The sequence below is a fragment of the Gorilla gorilla genome, chromosome X, assembly GCF_029281585.2.
Source record: "Gorilla gorilla gorilla isolate KB3781 chromosome X, NHGRI_mGorGor1-v2.1_pri, whole genome shotgun sequence".
In the NCBI taxonomy this organism is placed as follows: Eukaryota; Metazoa; Chordata; class Mammalia; order Primates; family Hominidae; genus Gorilla; species Gorilla gorilla.
In genome coordinates, this window is record NC_073247.2 from 42803275 (window position 1) to 42823573 (window position 20299).

General features: G+C 36.7%; 1 protein-coding gene across 8 annotated transcripts in view; it reads right to left on the minus strand.

Moving 5' to 3' along the window:
* Positions 1-20299, minus strand: part of DMD (dystrophin) — a 2091067-nt gene that overhangs the window by 1155081 nt on the left and 915687 nt on the right. For all 8 annotated transcript variants that reach the window (XM_055376532.2, XM_055376533.2, XM_055376528.2 and 5 more), the window contains one exon: positions 11179-11351. In XM_055376532.2, the coding sequence (XP_055232507.1) occupies positions 11179-11351 (173 nt within the window). The remainder of the gene's footprint in view (positions 1-11178; positions 11352-20299) is intronic.

Genomic DNA, 20299 nt, shown 5'->3' on the forward strand with positions numbered 1-20299 from the left:
AATAAAGGGATGGAAAAAGATATTCCATGCCAATGGAAACCGAAACATAGCTGGAGTAGCTATACTTATATCAGACAAAATCGATATCAGGACAAAAACTGTAAGAAGAGACAAAGAAGGTCATTATACAATGACAAAAGGGTCAATTCAACAACAGGATATAACAATTATATATGCACTCAACACTGGAGTACATATATATAAAGCAAATATATATACAACACTGGAATACAGATATATAAAGCAAATATTATTAGAGCTCAGGAGAGAGATAGACCTCAATACAATTAACAGCAGGAGCCTTCAACAACCCCACTTTCAACATTGGGCAGATCTCCCAGACAGAAGCCCAACCAAAGTAACATTGGACTTAATCTGCACTATAGAATAAATGGATCTAATATTTACAGGACATTTAATTCAATGAGTGTAGAATACACATTCTTCTCCTCAGCACACAGATTATTATCAAAGATAGACCACATAGTAGGTCACAAAACCAGTCTTAAAAATTCAGTAAAAATGAAATAATATCAAGCATCTTCTCTGACCACAATGGAATAAGACTAGAAATCAACAATGAGGAATTTTGGAAGCTATACAAACACATGGAAGTTAAACAATATGCTACTAAATGACCACTGGGTCTATGAAGAATTTAAGAAGGAAATTGAAAAATGTCTTTAAAAAATGAAAGAAACACCACATACCAAAACCTATGGGATACAGCAAAACTAGTACTAAGAGAGAAATTTACAGCTGTAGGTGCTTCTATCAAAAAATAAAAAAACTTCAAATAAATCACCCAACAATGCAACTTAAAGACCTAGACAAACAAGAGCAAATCGAACCCAAAATTAGTGGAAGAAATAAATAATAAAGATCAGAGCGGAAATAAATGACTTTGTAATAAAGAAAACATACAAAAAGTCAACAAAACGAAAAGTTGGTTTATTGAAAAGGTAAACAAAATTGACAAATCTTGAGCCAGACTAATGAAGAAAAAATGGAGAAGATCCAAATAAGTAAAATCAGAAATGAGAAAGAAGATATTACAATTAATACCAGATAAATTCAAAGGCTCATTAGTGGCTACTATGAGCAACTATATGCCAACAAATTGAAAAATCTAGAGGTAATGGATAAATTCCTAGACACATACAACCTACCAAGATTAAACCATAAAGAAATCCAAACCTGAACGGACCAGTAACGAGTAACACAACTGAAGCCTTAGTAAACTCTCCCAGTAAAGAAAAGCTTGGGACCCGATGGCTGCACTGCTGAACTCTACCATGTGATAAATATTGATGCAAAATACCTCAAAAAATACTAGCAAACTGAATTCAACAATACATTAAAAAGACCATTCATCATGAGCAAGTGGGATTTATCCCAGGGATACAACCATGGTTCAACATACGCAAATCAATCAATGGGATACATCCTATCAACAAAATTGAAGGACAAAGCCATATGGTCATTTCAATTGATGCTGAAAAAGCTTTTGATTAAAATTCAACATTGTTTTATGATAAAAAGTCTCAAAACTCTCGGTATAAAAGGAACATACCTCAACATAATAAAAGCCATATATGACAGACCCACAGCTAGTATCATACTGAATGGTGAGAAACTGAAAGCCTTTCCTCTAAGATCTGGAACATCACAAGAATGCCCACCTTCACCACTGTTATTCAACATAGTACTGTAAGTCCTGGATAGAGCAATTAGACAAGACAAAGAAACAGAGAAGAGGGTTTCCAAATTAGAAAGGAAGAAGTCAAATGATCCTTGTTTGCTGATGATAAGATCTTATACTTGGAAAAGTCTAAGGACTCGACCAAAAAATGATTAGAACTGATAAATTCAGTAAAGTTGCAGGATACAAGATCAACATACAAAAATCAGTAGCATTTCTATATGCCAACCGTGAACAACCTGATCTGAATGAGATATAAAAAAGTAATTCCATTTACAATAGCCACAAATAAAATGAACTACTTAGGCATTTTCTTAACCAAAGAAGTGAAAGATCTCTGCAATGAAAACTATGAAACACTAATGAAAGAAATTGAAGAGGATACAAAATAAAATCATTGTATTACATGTTCATGGATTGGAAGAATCAATATTTTTAAAATGTCCACCCTACCCAAAGCAATCTACAGAATCAATGCAATCCCTATCAAAATACTAATGGAATTCATCACAGAAATAATAAAAACAATTCTGAAGTTTATATGGAACCACAAAAGACCCAGAATATACACCTACAGTGACCTTATTTTTGACAAAGTTTCCAAGAACGCACATTGAAGAAAGGATAGTTTCTTCAATAAATGGAATAGGGAAAACTGTATAACCCCATGCAGAAGAATGAAACCGGACCCCTATCTCTTGCCATATACAAAAGTCAAATCAAAATGGATTAAAGACTAAAATCTAAGACCTCAAACTATGAAACTTCTACAAGGAAACATTGGAGAAACTCTCCAGGATATTTGTCTGGGTAAAACAAATTTTGAGTAATATCCTATAAGCACAGGCAACAAAAGCAAAAATAGACAAATGGGATCACATCAAGTTAAAAAGCTCCTCCGCAGTGAAACAATCAGTAAAGTGAAGAGACAACCAACAGAAAGGGAGAAAATATTTGCAAATTACCCATCTCCCAAGGGATTAATAACCAGAATATATAAGGAGTTAAAACAACTCTATAGAAAAAAGTCTAATAATTAGATCAGAAAATAGACAAAAGATTCGAATAGGCATTTCTCAAAAGAACACATACAAATGGCAAACAGGTGTATCAAAATATGTTCAGCATCACTAATCATCAGAGAAATGCAAAGCAAAACTACAATGGGATATTCTCTCACCCCAATTAAAATGACATATCCAAAAGACAGGCAATTACAAATGCTGGAGAGAGTGTGAAGAAAAGGGGACTCCTGTACACTGTTGGTAGAAATGTAAATTAGTACAACCAAAATGGAGAATAGTTTGGAGGTTCCTCAGAAACTAAAAACAGGGCTACCATATGATCCAGCAATCCCACTGCTGGGTATATATCCAAAAGAAAGCAAATCAGTATATCAAAGAGATATCTGTACTCCCATGTTTTTTGAAGCACTGTTCGTAATAGCCAAGATTTGGAAGCAAACTAAGCGTCCATCAACAGATGAATGGACAAAGAAAATGTGATACATATACATAACAGAGTACTATTCAGCCATAAAAAGAATGAGATCCTGTCATTTGCAACATCATGGATGGAACTGGAGGTCATTGTGTTAAATGAAATAAGCCAGGCACAGAAAGACAAACATCACACGTTCTCACTTATTTGTGGGAGGTAAAAATCAAAACAATTGAACACATGGAGATAGAGAGTGGAAGGATGGTTACTAGAGGCTGTGAAGGGTAGTGAGGGGGTTCAGGGGGAGGTTGAAATGGTTAATTGGTACAAAAAATAGTTAGAAAGAATGAACACCACCTACTATTTGCTAGCACAACAGGGTGACTATAGTCAAAGCAATTTAATTGTACATTTTTAAATAACTAAAAAAATACAATTTTACTGTTTGTAACACAAAGAATAATTGCTTGAGGGGATGAACATCCCATTTTCCATGATACTTGCATGCCTATATCAAAACATCTCATGTACCCCATATATATATATGTACCCCACATATATACACATATATATGTGTACCCCATATATATATGTACCCCACATATATACACTATGTGTGTATATACATAGTAAATATATTTATATATAGTATGTTTATGTATAGTATATATTTATATGTGTGTTTATATATACTGTATATATATATATATATACTGTGTACCCACCAACGTTAAAAATAACATTTAAAGATAAAAAATTTTGTAAAGTGGAACATAAATAGAAATTTGTACTTCTCCGTCTGTCTACTGTATCTTCTTCTGCATTGTCCCCATGACTGAATCCACGGGATTCCTTTCTTCCAGTCAGTAAAACAGTGGCCATGGAATAGGATATGAACACCTTTCTTAAGTTCAGGACTTATTTTTTACCCCTTACTTCCTAATTCTACCAAGCTCAGAAACCAACAGTAAGTATTTTGTATTGGCACATATACCTATACCTGGGTTGTGGAATGAAGATCCAGTCTTGCATAAAAATCTTCAAATATGGTAGAGATTAATTCTAAGACTGCAGTGATAATCCTTCCTGAGTTGTCAGCATCCTGTATGTGCTTATCATGTATCTTCCCAACTACATATGGCATTGTGACAAATAGAAGAGGCTGCTAATGCTGCTATAGCTGAATGTCTCATTTAGGAACAAACAATTCTGGAAAAGCTCCCAGATTATGCATCTGTCCCTCTAGCTTCCACTTTAAAAGATAAAATTCTATAGTGATAACGTGAGGATTAGTATACTATTCTTTCCTTATATGGGTAATGTGAGGTTATTTCCTTACCTTGACATGAAAGAAAAATATTTATTGAATGTCTCAGTAGAAAGATTACAACTGAGATAGCAAATTCTTATCAGAAACTTACATTAGGAATGGGCTTGCAGAATTGCATACTCATTCCCTACTGTCTGAATACAGAGACGATTAGGGACTTTCTCTTCGAATCTGATTTATTTGGTTTCTACTCCTGTTTTCTCTCCTTTCGTTTCTTTCATTGTCTCATTTTTCTTCATGTAGCACAAATGGCAGCCAGAGCCTGTGAGTGCTTTAATGCTGCAGGCTTACTGCTATGAGAATTGAACAATGGAGAAATCCCTGGGGAAGCAGCTTCCAACTGTCCCACCCTCAGCATCCTAATGACCTGGGGAACTGTGGTTCCAGAATGGCGGTGATAAATTTGGAAAATACTTTCTCTAAAGCAGTAGTGCCCACATATTTATCTGACAGGCTGTACTGGGCAATTATAAAATGTTCAGGGGTCCACGGTGAAATGTCAAAAATAGAACAATGCGGTATGCTTTTCCTAAAGCTACAACTTCTTTATTAAAACAATTATGATTTATGTCCCTCCTGTACTTAAAGTACATATTTATTATTTTTAAAATGTAAGTATAAATTTTAGTTCAGTCCAGCATTCACAAAGAAATGTGTACACATCACAAGTGTATGGTTCCATAAACTTCCCTAAAGGAAACACATCAATGCAAGTAGCATCCAGATCAAGAAACAAAACATTACCCAGTCCCTAGAAGCCTGCTTCAGCCCTTGTTAATCACAACTCACAAAGGTAACTCCTATGTGACCTCTAAACTCCAAAGTGTCTAATTTTTTAGTTTCATATAATAGATTCCTACAGTAAGTGTTCTCTTATTTCTGACTTACTTTATACAACACTGTGTTCATATTTTATTTTTCAACATTTCATTTATTTTATGAAATATTATTAATAAGAACATTTGATAAATTCAATGCCCTTATACAGTTTCTCTAATTTTTTTAGAGGTTTCTTTTTTTACTATAGAAATGTAATAATACAGAAATAAATACTCTTAGTCTCACGTCTATTTTACATCATATCTAAAGCTCAGAACCATCTTGAATTTAACTACTTATATGGGTGGGTAAGTCAACCCAACATATCTGATTAAGTAGAATTCCAAGAAGGAAATACTGATTTTAAAACATTACTTTCTTGATGTTTGACAGGGACCTTGTTGTTACACAATAATGCCATCTTATGGCTGTACAGCAATTTGTAGCCTAGAAACTGCTTTCATTTTGATGATATCATTTGAACTGTTCTATCCTCTTAGTCTTTGGGAAGTCATTTTCTAAAAGTGGGAAACATTCACTAATGGCTTACAGGATAGTAAAGATGGTATCAGAAAGAAACTAACGACACCAGAGTATAGCATCTGACATTTAGTAGGCCCTTCTTAAGTGTTCATTGAAAGAAGAAAAGAGCTTTGTTTCTCTAATCCCAGAGAGATCTTATGTAAATTCTTTGTTTTTACATGTTTCCTATAGGTATATTTTATAAGCAGTTAGTTACCCACCCAAAAATCAATGAAAACTGAATTTAGCAGTAATATTAATTTCCCAAAAAGTTAACTAGTAATCTTACACATAGGCATATCTATCCATACGTTCATGGTGCTTGTGGATTTACTGTTGACTGTGTTGACTGTTTGTGAACAATCAGAATGTCCGTGAAAATAAGGCTTTTAATACTTTGATGATGTGTAACTTGTTGAGATACATGTTGAAATTCTATTTGCTGAAAGACAATGTATGGAAGCAGGTATGTTAGATAATGAATGAGCAGTCATAAATTAGTCTGGCTTTTTAAATATCTTCCTGTTCTCATCTAAAGAGTAATGTCTGTTTTACTTTATGACATGTAATAGAGATGACTGAACGAGAAATACACAGATGTACTACTTAGTATGTGCTTAGGCAAGTCACATAACATCTTTGAAATATAGTTTTCTCCCTTATAAAATAATGAAGCAGGGCAAAACCACTAAGGCATTTTCTAGCTGTAAAACAATCCTGTTATAAATTATTAACTATCTCTAATAATTTGAATTATGGTTCAGCAAATAATAACATCTCTCCCCCCTTCCACTGTAGGAAGAGTCTACTTTCTCATTCTATTGATGTCAGATTTGGCAACGTAATTTGCTTTGGCCAATCAAATGTCAGTGAACTTCACAGGAGCAGAGGCCATGAGTGTTCTTGGGAGGTTTAGGTTTATACTTTGGTGACTGGTCATGAAAACATGTCACTGACACTTCATCTTAGGTCCAGAGCAAAGACATATATAGCAGACCTTAACCCAACATGCATCATGGAACCTAGCTCTAAAAACCCACATCTTGAAGCAGAGCTTCCCGGCCAAGCCCAGCTGAGTCAGTCAAGGTACAAGTAACCTAAACAGCCAGAAATGTCTGTTGTTTTCAGTCAGCAAGTTCTAGGGTGATTTGTGTCACAGCATTATTGCGGTCATAGCTAATATTACCATACATGTACCATTTAAGAAAAATACCAATATACCCTTCTTACTAGCTCAAATTTATTTTGATTTAACCCAAGTTGGCTTACTAAAAAATTCAGCAGATTTTTGTTGAGAACACCACATGAAGGCTATACTGAACATTTGTGTATTCAGGAATGCATAGCTTCTAAATCTCTCCAAGGATTCAAGAATCTACCATTGTATGGGACTTAGTAGGACACGAGGCGTTGACTGCCACTACAATGAAGAACAAATTCAGCTATTTATTTTCCCTGATCTCTGGCAATAAGAACCTAGTTCTGTGGCCTAAAACTGTATTATAACAGCAGTCATCAATTTATGGCCAATCAGCAATTCCAGCCTGCCATCTGCCTTGGTAAATAAAGTTTTATTTGAACACAACATGTCCATCCATTTATATATTATATATGGTTTTTTTCACCCTAAAACAGCAGAGTTGAGTAGTTGTGACAGAGACTACATGACCTGCAGGGACAAAAATATCGACTAACTGTCCCTTTACAGAAAAAAAAATCCATCCTCTGACTATCAGATGCTTCTGCCAGAGACCCTAGTTGTAGAATGAGCGACACACAACAAGAATAAATAATTTAGAAACTTTTTTTTGCAGTGACATTAGCAAGCAATGTCCAGTGCAATGGTGCTCCTGGTAAAGCAATGGACTCTGGCATGACAGCAAAATAATTCAGATTTACCTCATAGCTTGATAGTAGATATATTCTGGATGCCTAGCCTGCTCTTCCTTTATAGTTTCTGCCCATTGTTAAACCTAGCTCTCAGGCTTTCCTATTGATTCCATGAGGTATCTGATATCCTTCTAGTAATTTATATAATTCTACCTAAAGTAACTAGAGTCACTTTCTGTTAGTTGTAGCTCAGAACCTTGAATGGTCTATAGACCTTGACTTATTCCTCATTCTTAGTAAGATAGCTTCATTCCATTCCCCAGGGATCTTGTTCTTGCCCTCTTGTACAGCTCCAGTCTATCAACCCTTATTTTACTGGCTGGTTGTCCCTTTTCTCTCCAAGACTGTGAAGCTCTTCAAAGCAGGGACTGAGTCTAATTCTTCTCTCTGTAGTTCTCAGGGAAATTTGAAAGCGTGTAAGAATGAATTAACAGATGTCATGACTATCAGAACCATAAGATCACCATTTTCATCATCAAAATTGCCAACCTTAACTGAGCCATTATCGTGTTTAAGCAATCCACTAAGCTCACCACATATATTGTGTCAGATAATCCTCATAACAACCCTGTGACATACACACTATTCTTATCCTATTTTATACATAAGAAACGTATGGAGCAGAAGATTTAAGAGACTTGCTCAAGGGCACATAGATAGCAGCAAAGCCAGAATTCCAAAACAGGTTGGAACTCTAGAGCCTGTGCTTATAAGCAATTACTTAAAACAGTTTGTATCTGAGATTGTACTAAAAGTCATAGGAAATTTAACAGCTCCTGACCAATTCCTATAGAATGTCAATGGAAGTACAATTTCAACCTCTGGATAAGGACAGGGTGGATCTATTGGGGTTAGAGAAACTCTATCCTTTGTCAAAACCAGAAAAGTCCTCAGAGTTGGGGTGAGATTTCAGCAACCCTCTCTGGGGAATGGCATTAATGTTTCTGTTTAAGTCTAGGGTGGAGGTAAACTGAAAGGGAAATGTCCATATGACCCAGTGAGAAGGGAATACCTGGATCATTTGCCAAAAATTACTTATGAGTAAAGTGGAGGAGAAACCTCAAAAAGCAGAAAGCGTTATTTCTACTTTAGCGCAAAACTGGTAGGTGTATATAGAAGCACAGTAATCACTGGCTATCCAAGAAACCTCAACGGTCCTTAGGGGATGGTGTGGGTGGCCTAGAATGCTTGGAGAAAACACTGACTACAAGAAGACAAACCAGAGAGGGAAGAACTTCCCAACACTGGAATGCACATCCCAAAAGATGGTAATGAAACTGACATCATTGGAGTAGCCTGCAGAGCCTCATAATGACTCAATGTGAAATGCTGGGAGAAAGTACACCATGGTGGCGATATAAGTTTATTCAAATATTTTTGTTAATTTATTTTAGAGAGAGTCTGTTACTCAGGCTGGACTACAGTGGCACAATCATGGCTCGTGGCAGCCTTGAATTCCTGGGCTCAAGTGACCCTCCTGCCTCAGCCTCCCAAAGCACTGGTATTACAGGCATGAGCCACCATTTTATAAGTTTAAGTTTGTATTTGTAGCATATACACAGAGTGGCTGAGTTTCTTTTCCTTTATCAAGCCTGGCTTTGGATACTGTGGGACCAGCTATTTTCAAGGAAGTTGAGATAAATCTGTTTTTTTGTTTTGTTTTGTTTGAGACGGAGCCTTGCTCTGTCACCCAGGCTGGAATGCAGTAGTGGATTTGGGCTCACTGCAGCCTCTGCCTCCTGGGTTCAAGGGATTCTCCTGCCTCAGCTTCCCAAGTAGCTGGGACTACAAGCGCATGCCACCACGCACAGGTCATTTTTGTATTTTTAATGGAGACAAGGTTTCACCATGTTGGCCAGGCTGGTCTCGGACTCCTGACCTCAAATGATATGCCCGCCTTGGACTCCCAAAGTGCTGGGATTACAGACATGAGCCACCGCACCTTCCCTGGAAGGTGCAGTGAGATAAATCTGGTAGACTATCCAAAGGGGAAATATTCTCAGGTTTCTGAGACGAGGCTTGAGTCCAGACACATTGAACACCCACTTTGTGCTCAGCACTATATCAGTCCTGAGCATATAACACAAATAAAACATAGCCCTTTTCTATAAGGAGCTTGTGTGGGAGGCAGAAAAGTAAACAAATTGATTACTATGTGTTAAGTTTTAGGAGCAGGCACATCAGATCATATATTCTACAGGGTAGCCACCAAGTCTGGAAAATTTACAAATACATAAATGATTTATTGATATTAAATTACATTAAATGATGAAACAATATCCAAGTTTCCAGATGTTATGAGCAACTAACAGTTTTAGGATTTCTAGAAAAAGACAACATCTGAAGTGAGACCTGAAGAACAGGCAGGTCAGAGGGAGCACAAAACACTTGGGCATCTGCAAACTGATTTAATATCGCTAGAACATAATTGGAGAGGCTAGCTATAGGGCAGGCACGAAGAAATAAACAGTGAGGCTGACAAGATAATTTTGCACAATTAAGGAGTCAGGGTTTCATTCTCAAGGGAATGAGATTATAGTACCAAAGCTCTTACACTTTAGAAAAATGACGGCCACTGAAAGATCATTGAGAACAAAGTGGTAATAATCACTTGAGACAACTGAGATTAATGCTAGAAATCTCTCTTTAGGTGCCTGATATAGTAAACCAAGAACTAAAATAGGAGTAAAGATGGTTAGAAATGGACAGATGTAAGAGATACCACGGAGGTTCCCTATAATTATTAGACGAATGATTTGATTTCCTCTGAGAATAATTAAGAAGCCTACCTTGAGGATAAAGACTTCTGAAATGAATCACTTTAAGCTGTTAGAGAACTTTATTACTTTTAATCTAAAAATGTAAAAGAAAGAGTAATCCACTTCTTGTGGTGTGAAGCTAAATAATGTAATTGAATTTCTGCCCCCCCCAATTAAGTCAACAGCTAAATATTTCAATTAAGATAAAAAAGAAACATGATTTTAAATCAACTTAACAAATTCCCCATGGCAAAAAAAATGTAGGGGAGGGTAATGCAAAGTGTAAAGTGTCACCCTCCGAAATATAAATAAATGAAAATCAATTTCTTATTGATAAGTAATATTTTAAACATGTTAATCTAAGTATCAAACTCCTATAAATTTGTAGATACAGATTTGACTAAAGATAAATATGTTATATCGAACAACTGTTTATAGCACCCCAATGCCCCAATCTGATTTACGATTACCTGAAATTTTAGAAGATATAATGCTTCAACATAATCCTAAATTTAATACTGAATAATTTCTACAGTTCAGCTCATTTGTCTGAATTGTTCATCATTATTTGTTCTCATTTTACTTACCATTTTTCAATGAGAGTGATACTTCTTTTTCCCTGTCTTTTTTCCATGGAGGGTACTGAAATAAATTCTACAGTTCCCTGAAAACAAATCATTTCTGCAAGTATCAAGAAAAATATATGTGTTACCTACCCTTGTCGGTCCTTGTACATTTTGTTAACTTTTTCCCATTGGAAATCAAGCTGGGAGAGAGCTTCCTGTAGCTTCACCCTTTCCACAGGCGTTGCACTTTGCAATGCTGCTGTCTTCTTGCTATGAATAATGTCAATCCGACCTGAGCTTTGTTGTAGACTATCTTTTATATTCTGTAATATAAAAATTTTAAAACAAGTGAAAAAATGAATTAGCTGTCTATAGAAAGAGAAAAATATATATATACAAATCCCAAAGGTAGCAAATGGAGTTGCAATTCTTAATTATTGACTTTTTAAAGTTAATAACCATGAAGTCCAGTGACTTTGACATGTTCAAATTCAATAGGTAAATCACAGACCTCATCCTGAGAGAGTGGATCGCTCCCTACATCTTAAAACTGCCTTCATTTAGCTTCTGTATCCTGACCTCTTCTGGTTTTTCTTCTACCTTTATGTCCACTGCTTCTCAGTTTCCTTTGCTGGATCCTTCTCATCCTGATCTTAATATTAGAGTGCTCTGACTCAGTATTTGCACTTCTTTTCTTCTCTGTCCATAATCCATCCCATTTGTTCTCATAATTTTAAATATCCTATATAAGACAATGACACCCAAATGTGTATCTCAAGCCCGGACATCTCCTCCGAACTCCAGTCTAACAAATGCTAATTTCTCAACACTTGGAGGTCTCACGAGACTTTCAAACTTAATATGACGCAAACAAAATTCTGAACTGCATTTCCTAATCCTTCTCCTCCCATAGATTCCCTCATTTCAGTAAATGGCAATTACTGATTTCAATTGAATTATAGTAATTCAATTAACAATTACTCAGATTGACAACTTTGGAGCCATCCTTAATTTTTTCAGTCTCCAGTATTCAAATTATTGGGCAATTGTTTTGGCTTGACTTTCAGGACATATCCAGAATTTGACTGCTTCTCACTACCTTTCTTGCTACAGATCTGATATAAGCTATTATTGTCTCTCATCTGGGTTATAGAACTACCTATCTAAATGGTCCTCTTGCTTCCAGTCTTTCCCCCCTACTGGATAATTCTCCACACAAGAGCCGAAAAGATTCTTTTAAAACATAATTGGGATCATATCACTCCTCTGCTCAAAATCTTCCGGTGGCTCTTCATCACAGAGTTCAATCACAGCCAATTTCAAAAGCCTACATGAAAAATAATTATTCTTGCTACACTTTATACAAATAATCAGGCCAAGTATAATAAAGCAAATCAGTCCTATGATGATCCGTCTTTAGTAAAAATGGGAGACTGGAAAGAGAAAAAAATTATGTTTTAAGAACTATGGTACACCTGTTATTAGTCTCGTCAGCTGTTTTTGAGTTTTTTCCTGCAATATAGACTGATCCTGCTTATTCCTGTGAACCTGCCAGTGATCTCTGACTGCACCTCAGGAGAAACAAGAAGGATGGGCAATATAAAAACCTGGATCAGTATTCTAATTCTGGACATGTATTGGAATCAGCTAGCAACCCCACATCACTTTGGTTCCAACAGCTGCCCAGTTCATGGAAAGCCTTCTAATTTAGTTTACTTGGGATAATTTTACTTATTTTGTTTTACTGTTGTGGAATATATTTGCTGTTGTACTTTTTGTATAGGAATGCAGAATAAGCTTACTCAATGTTTTCTTAGATTGAAAATTTACTAATCTTCCAGATATCACCATTTATCAGTTATGAATGGCCCTCACCAAGCTGATGCTTGCTGACTGAGCTCCTCTCTACCCTGAATAAAAGAGACCCTAATAGTTAGGCAGAAATATCATCACCCATATTCAGCCTGAAGAAGTTACAGAAGATGAATTACCCTTCTACTACTTAATCCTAAGGGTACCTCTACTACCCTTAGGATTAAGGGTTCCCTTGTAAAAGAAAGAGGGGAAATATGTCAGAGGCATTCGAACTAGAACAACTCCATCTTGAATAGGGGCTGGGTAAAATAAGGCTGAGACCTACTGGGCTGCATTCCCAGGAGGTTGGGCATTCAAAGTCACAGGATGAGATAAGAGGCCAGAACAAGATACGGGTCACAAAGACCTTGCTGATAAAGCAGGTTGCTGTAAATAAGCTAGTCAAAACCAAGATGGCGAAAAAAGTGACCTCTGGTCCTTCTCACTGCTCATTATACACTAATTATAATGCATTAGCAGGCTAAAAGACACTCCTAGCAGTGCCATGACAGGTTACAGATGCATGGCAATGTCAAGAAGTTACCCAATATGGTCTAAAATGGGAGAAACCCTCAGTTCTAGGAATTGCTGACTCCTTTTCCCAGAAAACTCATGAATAATCCACCCCTTGTTTAGCATATAATCAAGAAATAACTACAAGTATCCTGAGTCAAGCAGCCCATGCCACTGCACTGCCTATGGAGTGGCCATTCTTTATTCCTTTACTTTCTTAATAAACTTGCTTCTACTTTTTTTAAAAAAGCATAACCTTCACTATCAAATATAAATCTCTACATGACTTGGTTGTATACTACCTGCCATTCCAAGCTCATCTCTTCCCAGTCTCTTCATAGTCCACAACACTTCACTCTCATTAGCTTTATTGCATTACTTGAGTATAACATCTACATTCTTGCTTCAAGATTTCTGCCCTTGCTGTTCTACCTGCCAAAAATAGTTTTCCTAACCAACATTTCTATCAGTGGTTCCCTTACTTCTTTCTCATGTTAAAGGGGCCTTCTCTACTACTCTATTTTAAATAGCATCAGCAATCACTCTTTATTCCTGGCATTACTCTTCCCTTTTCTTTATAGTACTTACTACTAACATTAAAATATATATCAAGTAGCCTGTATATACCACTAGATTGAAATCTATGAGTGCAGGGATGTTGTTATCTCTTGGGCTTCCAAAGTTCAAACCTGTGCTTAGCACATGATAGATGGCAAATGCTTTTTTGTTGAATAAATGAATAGATGGTCCCATAAATTTAATCCATAATGTTTTGTTTATATTCTATTTAACGGAAAAATCACAAACCACAAATGGGTTATATGGGAAGAAAGAAAAATCTAAACATATTTATTCTCAAATAAATTTGCTAAAAACTACATTCTGGCTATTCTTCCTAGTATTTTGTTATTTTGATCATCTAAATTGTACATAAGGTCCACTGAGCAAAATTTATTGAGTTCTTCCCATGTGTAAGGAGCAGTATAGCAGAAACAAAGGTGGGTGAAACACAGTTTAGTTTGCTTTTAAGAAGTTTTAAGTGGGTTTTATTATAGTAGTAAGAATGGATATGGTTTGAAGAATTGAAGAAAAAAATCCAAATATAGAAGCCTTAGCTAGATGAGAAGAAGGAAGAGATGAGTGTTCCAAGTGGTACCAAACATTTTCTAGAAGTTAGAGAAAAAATGTATCATATATTTGGTCATAGGCTCAGGAAAGAATTCATGAAGAAGGTGCAAATTGCAGTAGACATATCTGAGTAGTAGAAGTGGGAAGAACATTAGAGCTAGTAGGTAACACACACGCAAAGCTAGGTAACAAGCGCAGTCATATTTGGCTGCCTTTTCAGTAACATAGAAACTTAGGGGAAGATGGGCCATGAAACAGAGGCTGAGGGTGTTCAATAATGTGCTTTGAATCTCAACAGAAAATTCTGCCTGTACTTCAGTAGCTAATGGGGAACTATGATTTTTAAAAATTTATCATTATGTAAGATTTCAAATATATATGAAAGTAGGAAAATAATACAAATAGCTCCCATAACCCTATAATCCAGTGCCAACTGTTATGACTCCATGGACAATCCACCCACTCACCTCTTCAACTAGATTATTCTGAAACAAATTGATATATTATTTTATCCATAAATACTTCAGCATTTTTCTCTTGCTGAAATATTCTCCCATGAGAACCCTTTTTTCGGAAAGTACATATATAATACCATTAACACACCTACAGTCTTAACAAAAGCTCATTAATTGAATCAAGTGTCTAGTTGCTATTCACATTTGAGCTGAAGTGGGAAGGAAGTTTAGGAAAACAGCTCAGCAGAATTCAGTGACTGTGTGTTGGGTGAAGAAGAGGAAGAACTTGAATGACTCTTAGGTATCTGGCCTGGGCATCCACATGATTTGTGGTGTCATTGGGTAACAGGATTTCAGACGGATGAGGAGGTTCCATGGTTACATGCTTGTGTATGTGTGTGTAAGTGATCAGTTCAATTTTGGACATGGTCATTCTGAAAAGCCTTTGAGGCATCAAACTGTAGATGTTCCAGAGGCAGTTGAAATCAGATTTTGAGAAGAGGAGTAAGATGGCAAGGATTGCTGAGCCATACACATTTTCACATTTGGATACATGGACTAGGCTTTCTGAGCAAAGAGTTGTGGTAACTGTCTTAAAGGATGACTGGACGGCAAGCGTACCTTGGAGTTTAGTGCATTGCTCTGGAGAGATTTAAAAACTTTTATCTCCAAGAGCCCTTTGATTACATTTCAACTTATATTCCAAAAATAATAGACCTAGATCATTGGTTTATAGCCCAGAGCAAAGTCTCTGTCTTTCTGTATGTCTGTCTCTCTCGCTTTCTCTCCTCCTGATACATCAAGTGCTCTGTATAATCTCTGAGATCCACAATTCTGGGGTTTCTCTCCTGTACTACAACCCCTGCACTCACAGATAACATCTTGCCCTGAGATGCTTTTGAGTAATTAATGATGTATTCTCTCATCCAGAGATCTTATGTTTCCTGACTAGATAAATATAAATTTTAACAAATATCAACAAAGGGAATATTCTTTTTTTTTTTTTTGAGATGGAGTCTAGCTCTGTCACCCAGGCTGGAGTGCAGTGGCGTGATCTAGGCTCACTGCAAGCTCCGCCTCCCGGGTTTACTTACACCATTCTCCTGCCTCAGCCTCCTCCCGAGTAGCTGGGACTACAGGCGCCCACCACCACGCCTGGCTAATTTTTTGTATTTTTAGTAGAGACGGGGTTATTTTTAGTAACACGGTGGTGTTAGCCAGGATGGTCTCGATCTCCTGACCTCGTGATCCACCCGCCTCAGCCTCCCAAAACAAAGGGAATATGCTTGCCTATTTTCAGTCAAAATTGGGAAGGATTTTAATCATTTGTAAGTTGGAGACTGGGTTAGATAGGGAGTGACTGCTGCTGACCGTACAGCTTTCCAGATGACGGGCTCTGAAGAAAACTTCACAATCAGAGAGGGAAACAGGAAAGAAGTTAACGATAAAACTTAGAGGATTTTCGGCCTTATTCTAAGATTTCACGTTTGTGGCCCACGAGGACTTGCCTTGAGCAAGAACTAAGCTGAAGAGGCAGGTGAGACTACAGATAATGTCAGTTGTAAAAGGTAAAAGTCAATGCTTACAATGGGAACCTTAAAAAAAGCAACTGTGTTCTCATGTCGTATATATCAGCTCAGCAACAGGATAAGATACAATGGTTATGGGTGATGTGAGTGAATTTCAGAGAAAGAAGGTGTTTTTAAAATAAAATTTCAAGGCATTCTCTTCAAGTTTATGTACACCTTGTGATGGAAAGCTTTCATTATTTCTTTTGTTTCGCACCTCAATTTAACTCTGTGGAAAAAGTACTTATCTGACAGGTCAGGTATTACCATACAAAAGAAAGAACAAGCCAACACAGAAACAATCTGAGAATTTACTTATCTGGAGGAATGCACGTTAAAACTGTCTTTTAGCAATTTCACATAGAGAACTGATAGTCATTGGAATGTGTGTGATGTTGAATAAGACTAGGGATGGTCAGATTGCTCAGGAAAGGTGTTTAGAGTGAAAAGAGTGAGAAGAAAGGTAGCATAAAGATGAACCTCTGTGGAAAGAATGGGCAGAGGAAGGAGATGAGTATCCCTAAAGAATAATAGTCATCAGACCCAGGAAGAGAACCAGAAGGAGGGAGGGAGTTGTCAACAAGTCAGATGCAGCCAGGACCAGGAGGGAAAAGTCAACTTGGGCAATTTAGGAGGTCATTGGTGATCTTATCGAGAGCAACAACAGCATGTTGGAAGTGGAAAACATAAATATAGGCAGACCAGACTGTCTTTTGCTGTCATCGTCTTTCACTATAAAACAGAAAATAGCTTTGTACGACATTGCAGTATGCTGTATTTGACATCAGAGGCTTGCTTATTGAAGAAAAGTTTAATATTGATAAAAAAAACTCATAATAAAACAGAAGCTGTTGGATACTGTGCTCACTGCCTGGGTGATGGGGTCACTCATATCCCAAATCTCAGCATCAAACAATATATCCATGTAACAAACCTGCACATGTATTCCTGAATCTAAAATATAGTTGAAATTATAATAAAAGAGATACAATGGATGTAATACCTATTATTAATGCCCTAAAAGCCATTGAACTCAAGCGCATCTCTAGTATTATTTCTTTACTTTTATTTACCTGGTAGAATTTTACTACCATCTTCTGATGGCTCCAAGCCTGGAGTCTTGGGTGGAATGTTTAGGGCTATTCTGCTAGCCTGATTAGGTCAGGTACCAGAAACATGCACCAACATATCTTCTTCGCTGCTTCTGTTAACTCGCCTGACTTGGGAAGCCTGATTTCACAAGTACTTGATTCAACTCTGAATTCTTTAAGTCACTGACTCCATCATTCTTGCTTGGCTGCCAGTCCAATGGCAAAGATCCATAACTCTGCCAACTCCTCCACTTGATACCAAGACTCCAGTTGAATGAAAGGCTGATTACTTAAATTCACATTGGGCAACCAATCACGTTTGTTAGTACATAGCGGGCCCAAACCCTTTAAATGAATAGCTGTAAGCACCCATGGAGAAAAACATTCAAGGGAAGAGATAAAGGATCTTCCCCATCAGCATATAAAAGTTATCCAGTTATGGCTTTGATATGGTATGTGTGTGTTTGTGCGTATGTGTGTGTATGTATACTCTCTGAGGATTTGAGCTTGCAAAGCTTCTTGATTTTAATCTGAGTCTCTGGGGAGCTACCAATTCTTTGGAATGCTGTAGCATTGCTCAGCATCAGGTTATGAACGGTTTTAGCAATGCTGTACAGCATGTTACTAACGCGGGAAAACTTTCTATCTTAAAGGAGAAAAGCAAAAAGCAAAAACTGGGGCAGGGGATGTCACACTCCCTGGATATCTAGATAATAGCTCCTTGGTGCATTCTCAGAGAATGCTGTCAAAATTGGCTGGAGTCCAGGAAATACATCCTTTTTAAAGTCCCTGCACATATTCGTGTCCTCAAGGCACTGCACACAGAAAAATGGTATGTGCACCAAATAAAATGTTGTAGCACTTTCCATAGTTTAAAGTCAGAGATGAGATCTCGGATAGTATTTTACTATTTTAGTTTGTCTAGAAATAAGTGATCTTTATAGTTTCTGACCCTCTAAAAATGAAGCCATAGTCCCTTGTAGTTGCTATGGCGATATAAACATCCCTAGAATCACTATAGAATATAGCATTTCTATTTCTCTCCCTGAATAGTTCCTTATCTTATCTGAAAATATGATGTCGAAATGATAAAGTACCAACTTTTTAGTCAAATCCCTTCTTAATTTTGACATGCCCCTATGAATTGACCACTTCACTATTCCACTGAAATTCTGTAAGATGTTTATTTTTAGCCACTCTTTCTGCAAAAGGAAATTCTAAATATACATACAAATGAAATTTTAATTTCTGAAAGGCATCTGTGCATGAATTTATACAACTCGAGTCCTTAATATTTTAAAATAGGATATTTGCATCTCTGATTCACAGTCTCCAATAAGTTAAAGAAGACCCTGATTATACACTGTGAATAGAGAAAAATTAGATAGCACAGTAACTATTACAACTGGCAGATGAAATCCAGATACCTAAAGTAAGGAAAACCAGAAATCTCTAAGCCATGTGGCTTCAATTCATTTATTTGAAAAGCTTATTGTTTAAATAAGTGTTTATTGATAACACAGACATAATATCAGCCTCAAATTTGAGATATGAAAATAAAGACTTTAAAATGTGAGTCTCTCTCCCTTAAGAAGATAATCGGTTTTTAAAGGAGACACATACAGAAATAATTTGAACATAAAAATGCTTTGTTTATTCAAGTGTTGTGGAGTATGTGTCTTTAACAGGATAAAAGGAGAAGCCAGAGAATACAGAAAATTTATCTAGGAAACAAACAAGGGACCTATTTGCCAACTAATCAGTTTAAGATAAAGGTATGAAGCAACCCTTAACTATGCTCCATTCTTTATCATAAGGGATAGACTTCTACTGTTTAGTTTTTCTTCCATTTAATGTAAAGTGACAACTACTCCCTTGCTGTCAGAGATTTTCATTACAGAGCCTGCCTTTACCACCTAAATGGTAAACTTATATGTATAAATGTCAAAGTAGATATTGCAGAACCTGAAGAGAACTAGAGTAGGGGAGAGTAATATCTGACAAATTGAACTTACTGTTAATCACTTTTGATGAAAGTAAACTTAAAATAATTTACTGAAGTTTTAAATATATTTTTTTACCTATAGCAAAGCTTATTGCTTCCCGAATACTGTGAAAAGTGCCAAAGTTCTATCATTTAAAATAGTGGCCGGGCGCGGTGGCTCACGCCTGTAATCCCAGCACTTTGGGAGGCCGAGGTAGGTGGATCACTTTAGGTCAGGAGTTCGAGACCAGCCTGACCAACATGTGAAACCCTGTCTCTACTAAAAATACAAACATTCACCAGGTGTGGCGGTGGGCGCCTGTAATCTCAGCTACTTGGGAGGCTAAGGTAGGAGAATGACTTGACCCCAGGAAGCAGAGGTTGCAGTGAGCCGAGACTGTGCCACCGCACTCCAGCCTGGGCAACAAGAGTGAAACTCTGTCTCAATAAACAATTAAACAAACAAACAAACATCACTTCCTCTGTCCCGTCTCTGTGGTCATTCAATTCAGCCATTTCTTCATCTTCAACATCCAATTACTAAATAAGGATGTCTATAATTTACAAGTGTCTTTGCTCCTTTATTTCATACCTAGAAATAAGCTCACATATACCTTCACAAATCTACAACTCTTTCCAAGATTTTAAATAATATGTCCACTGTGGGATGTATATGCA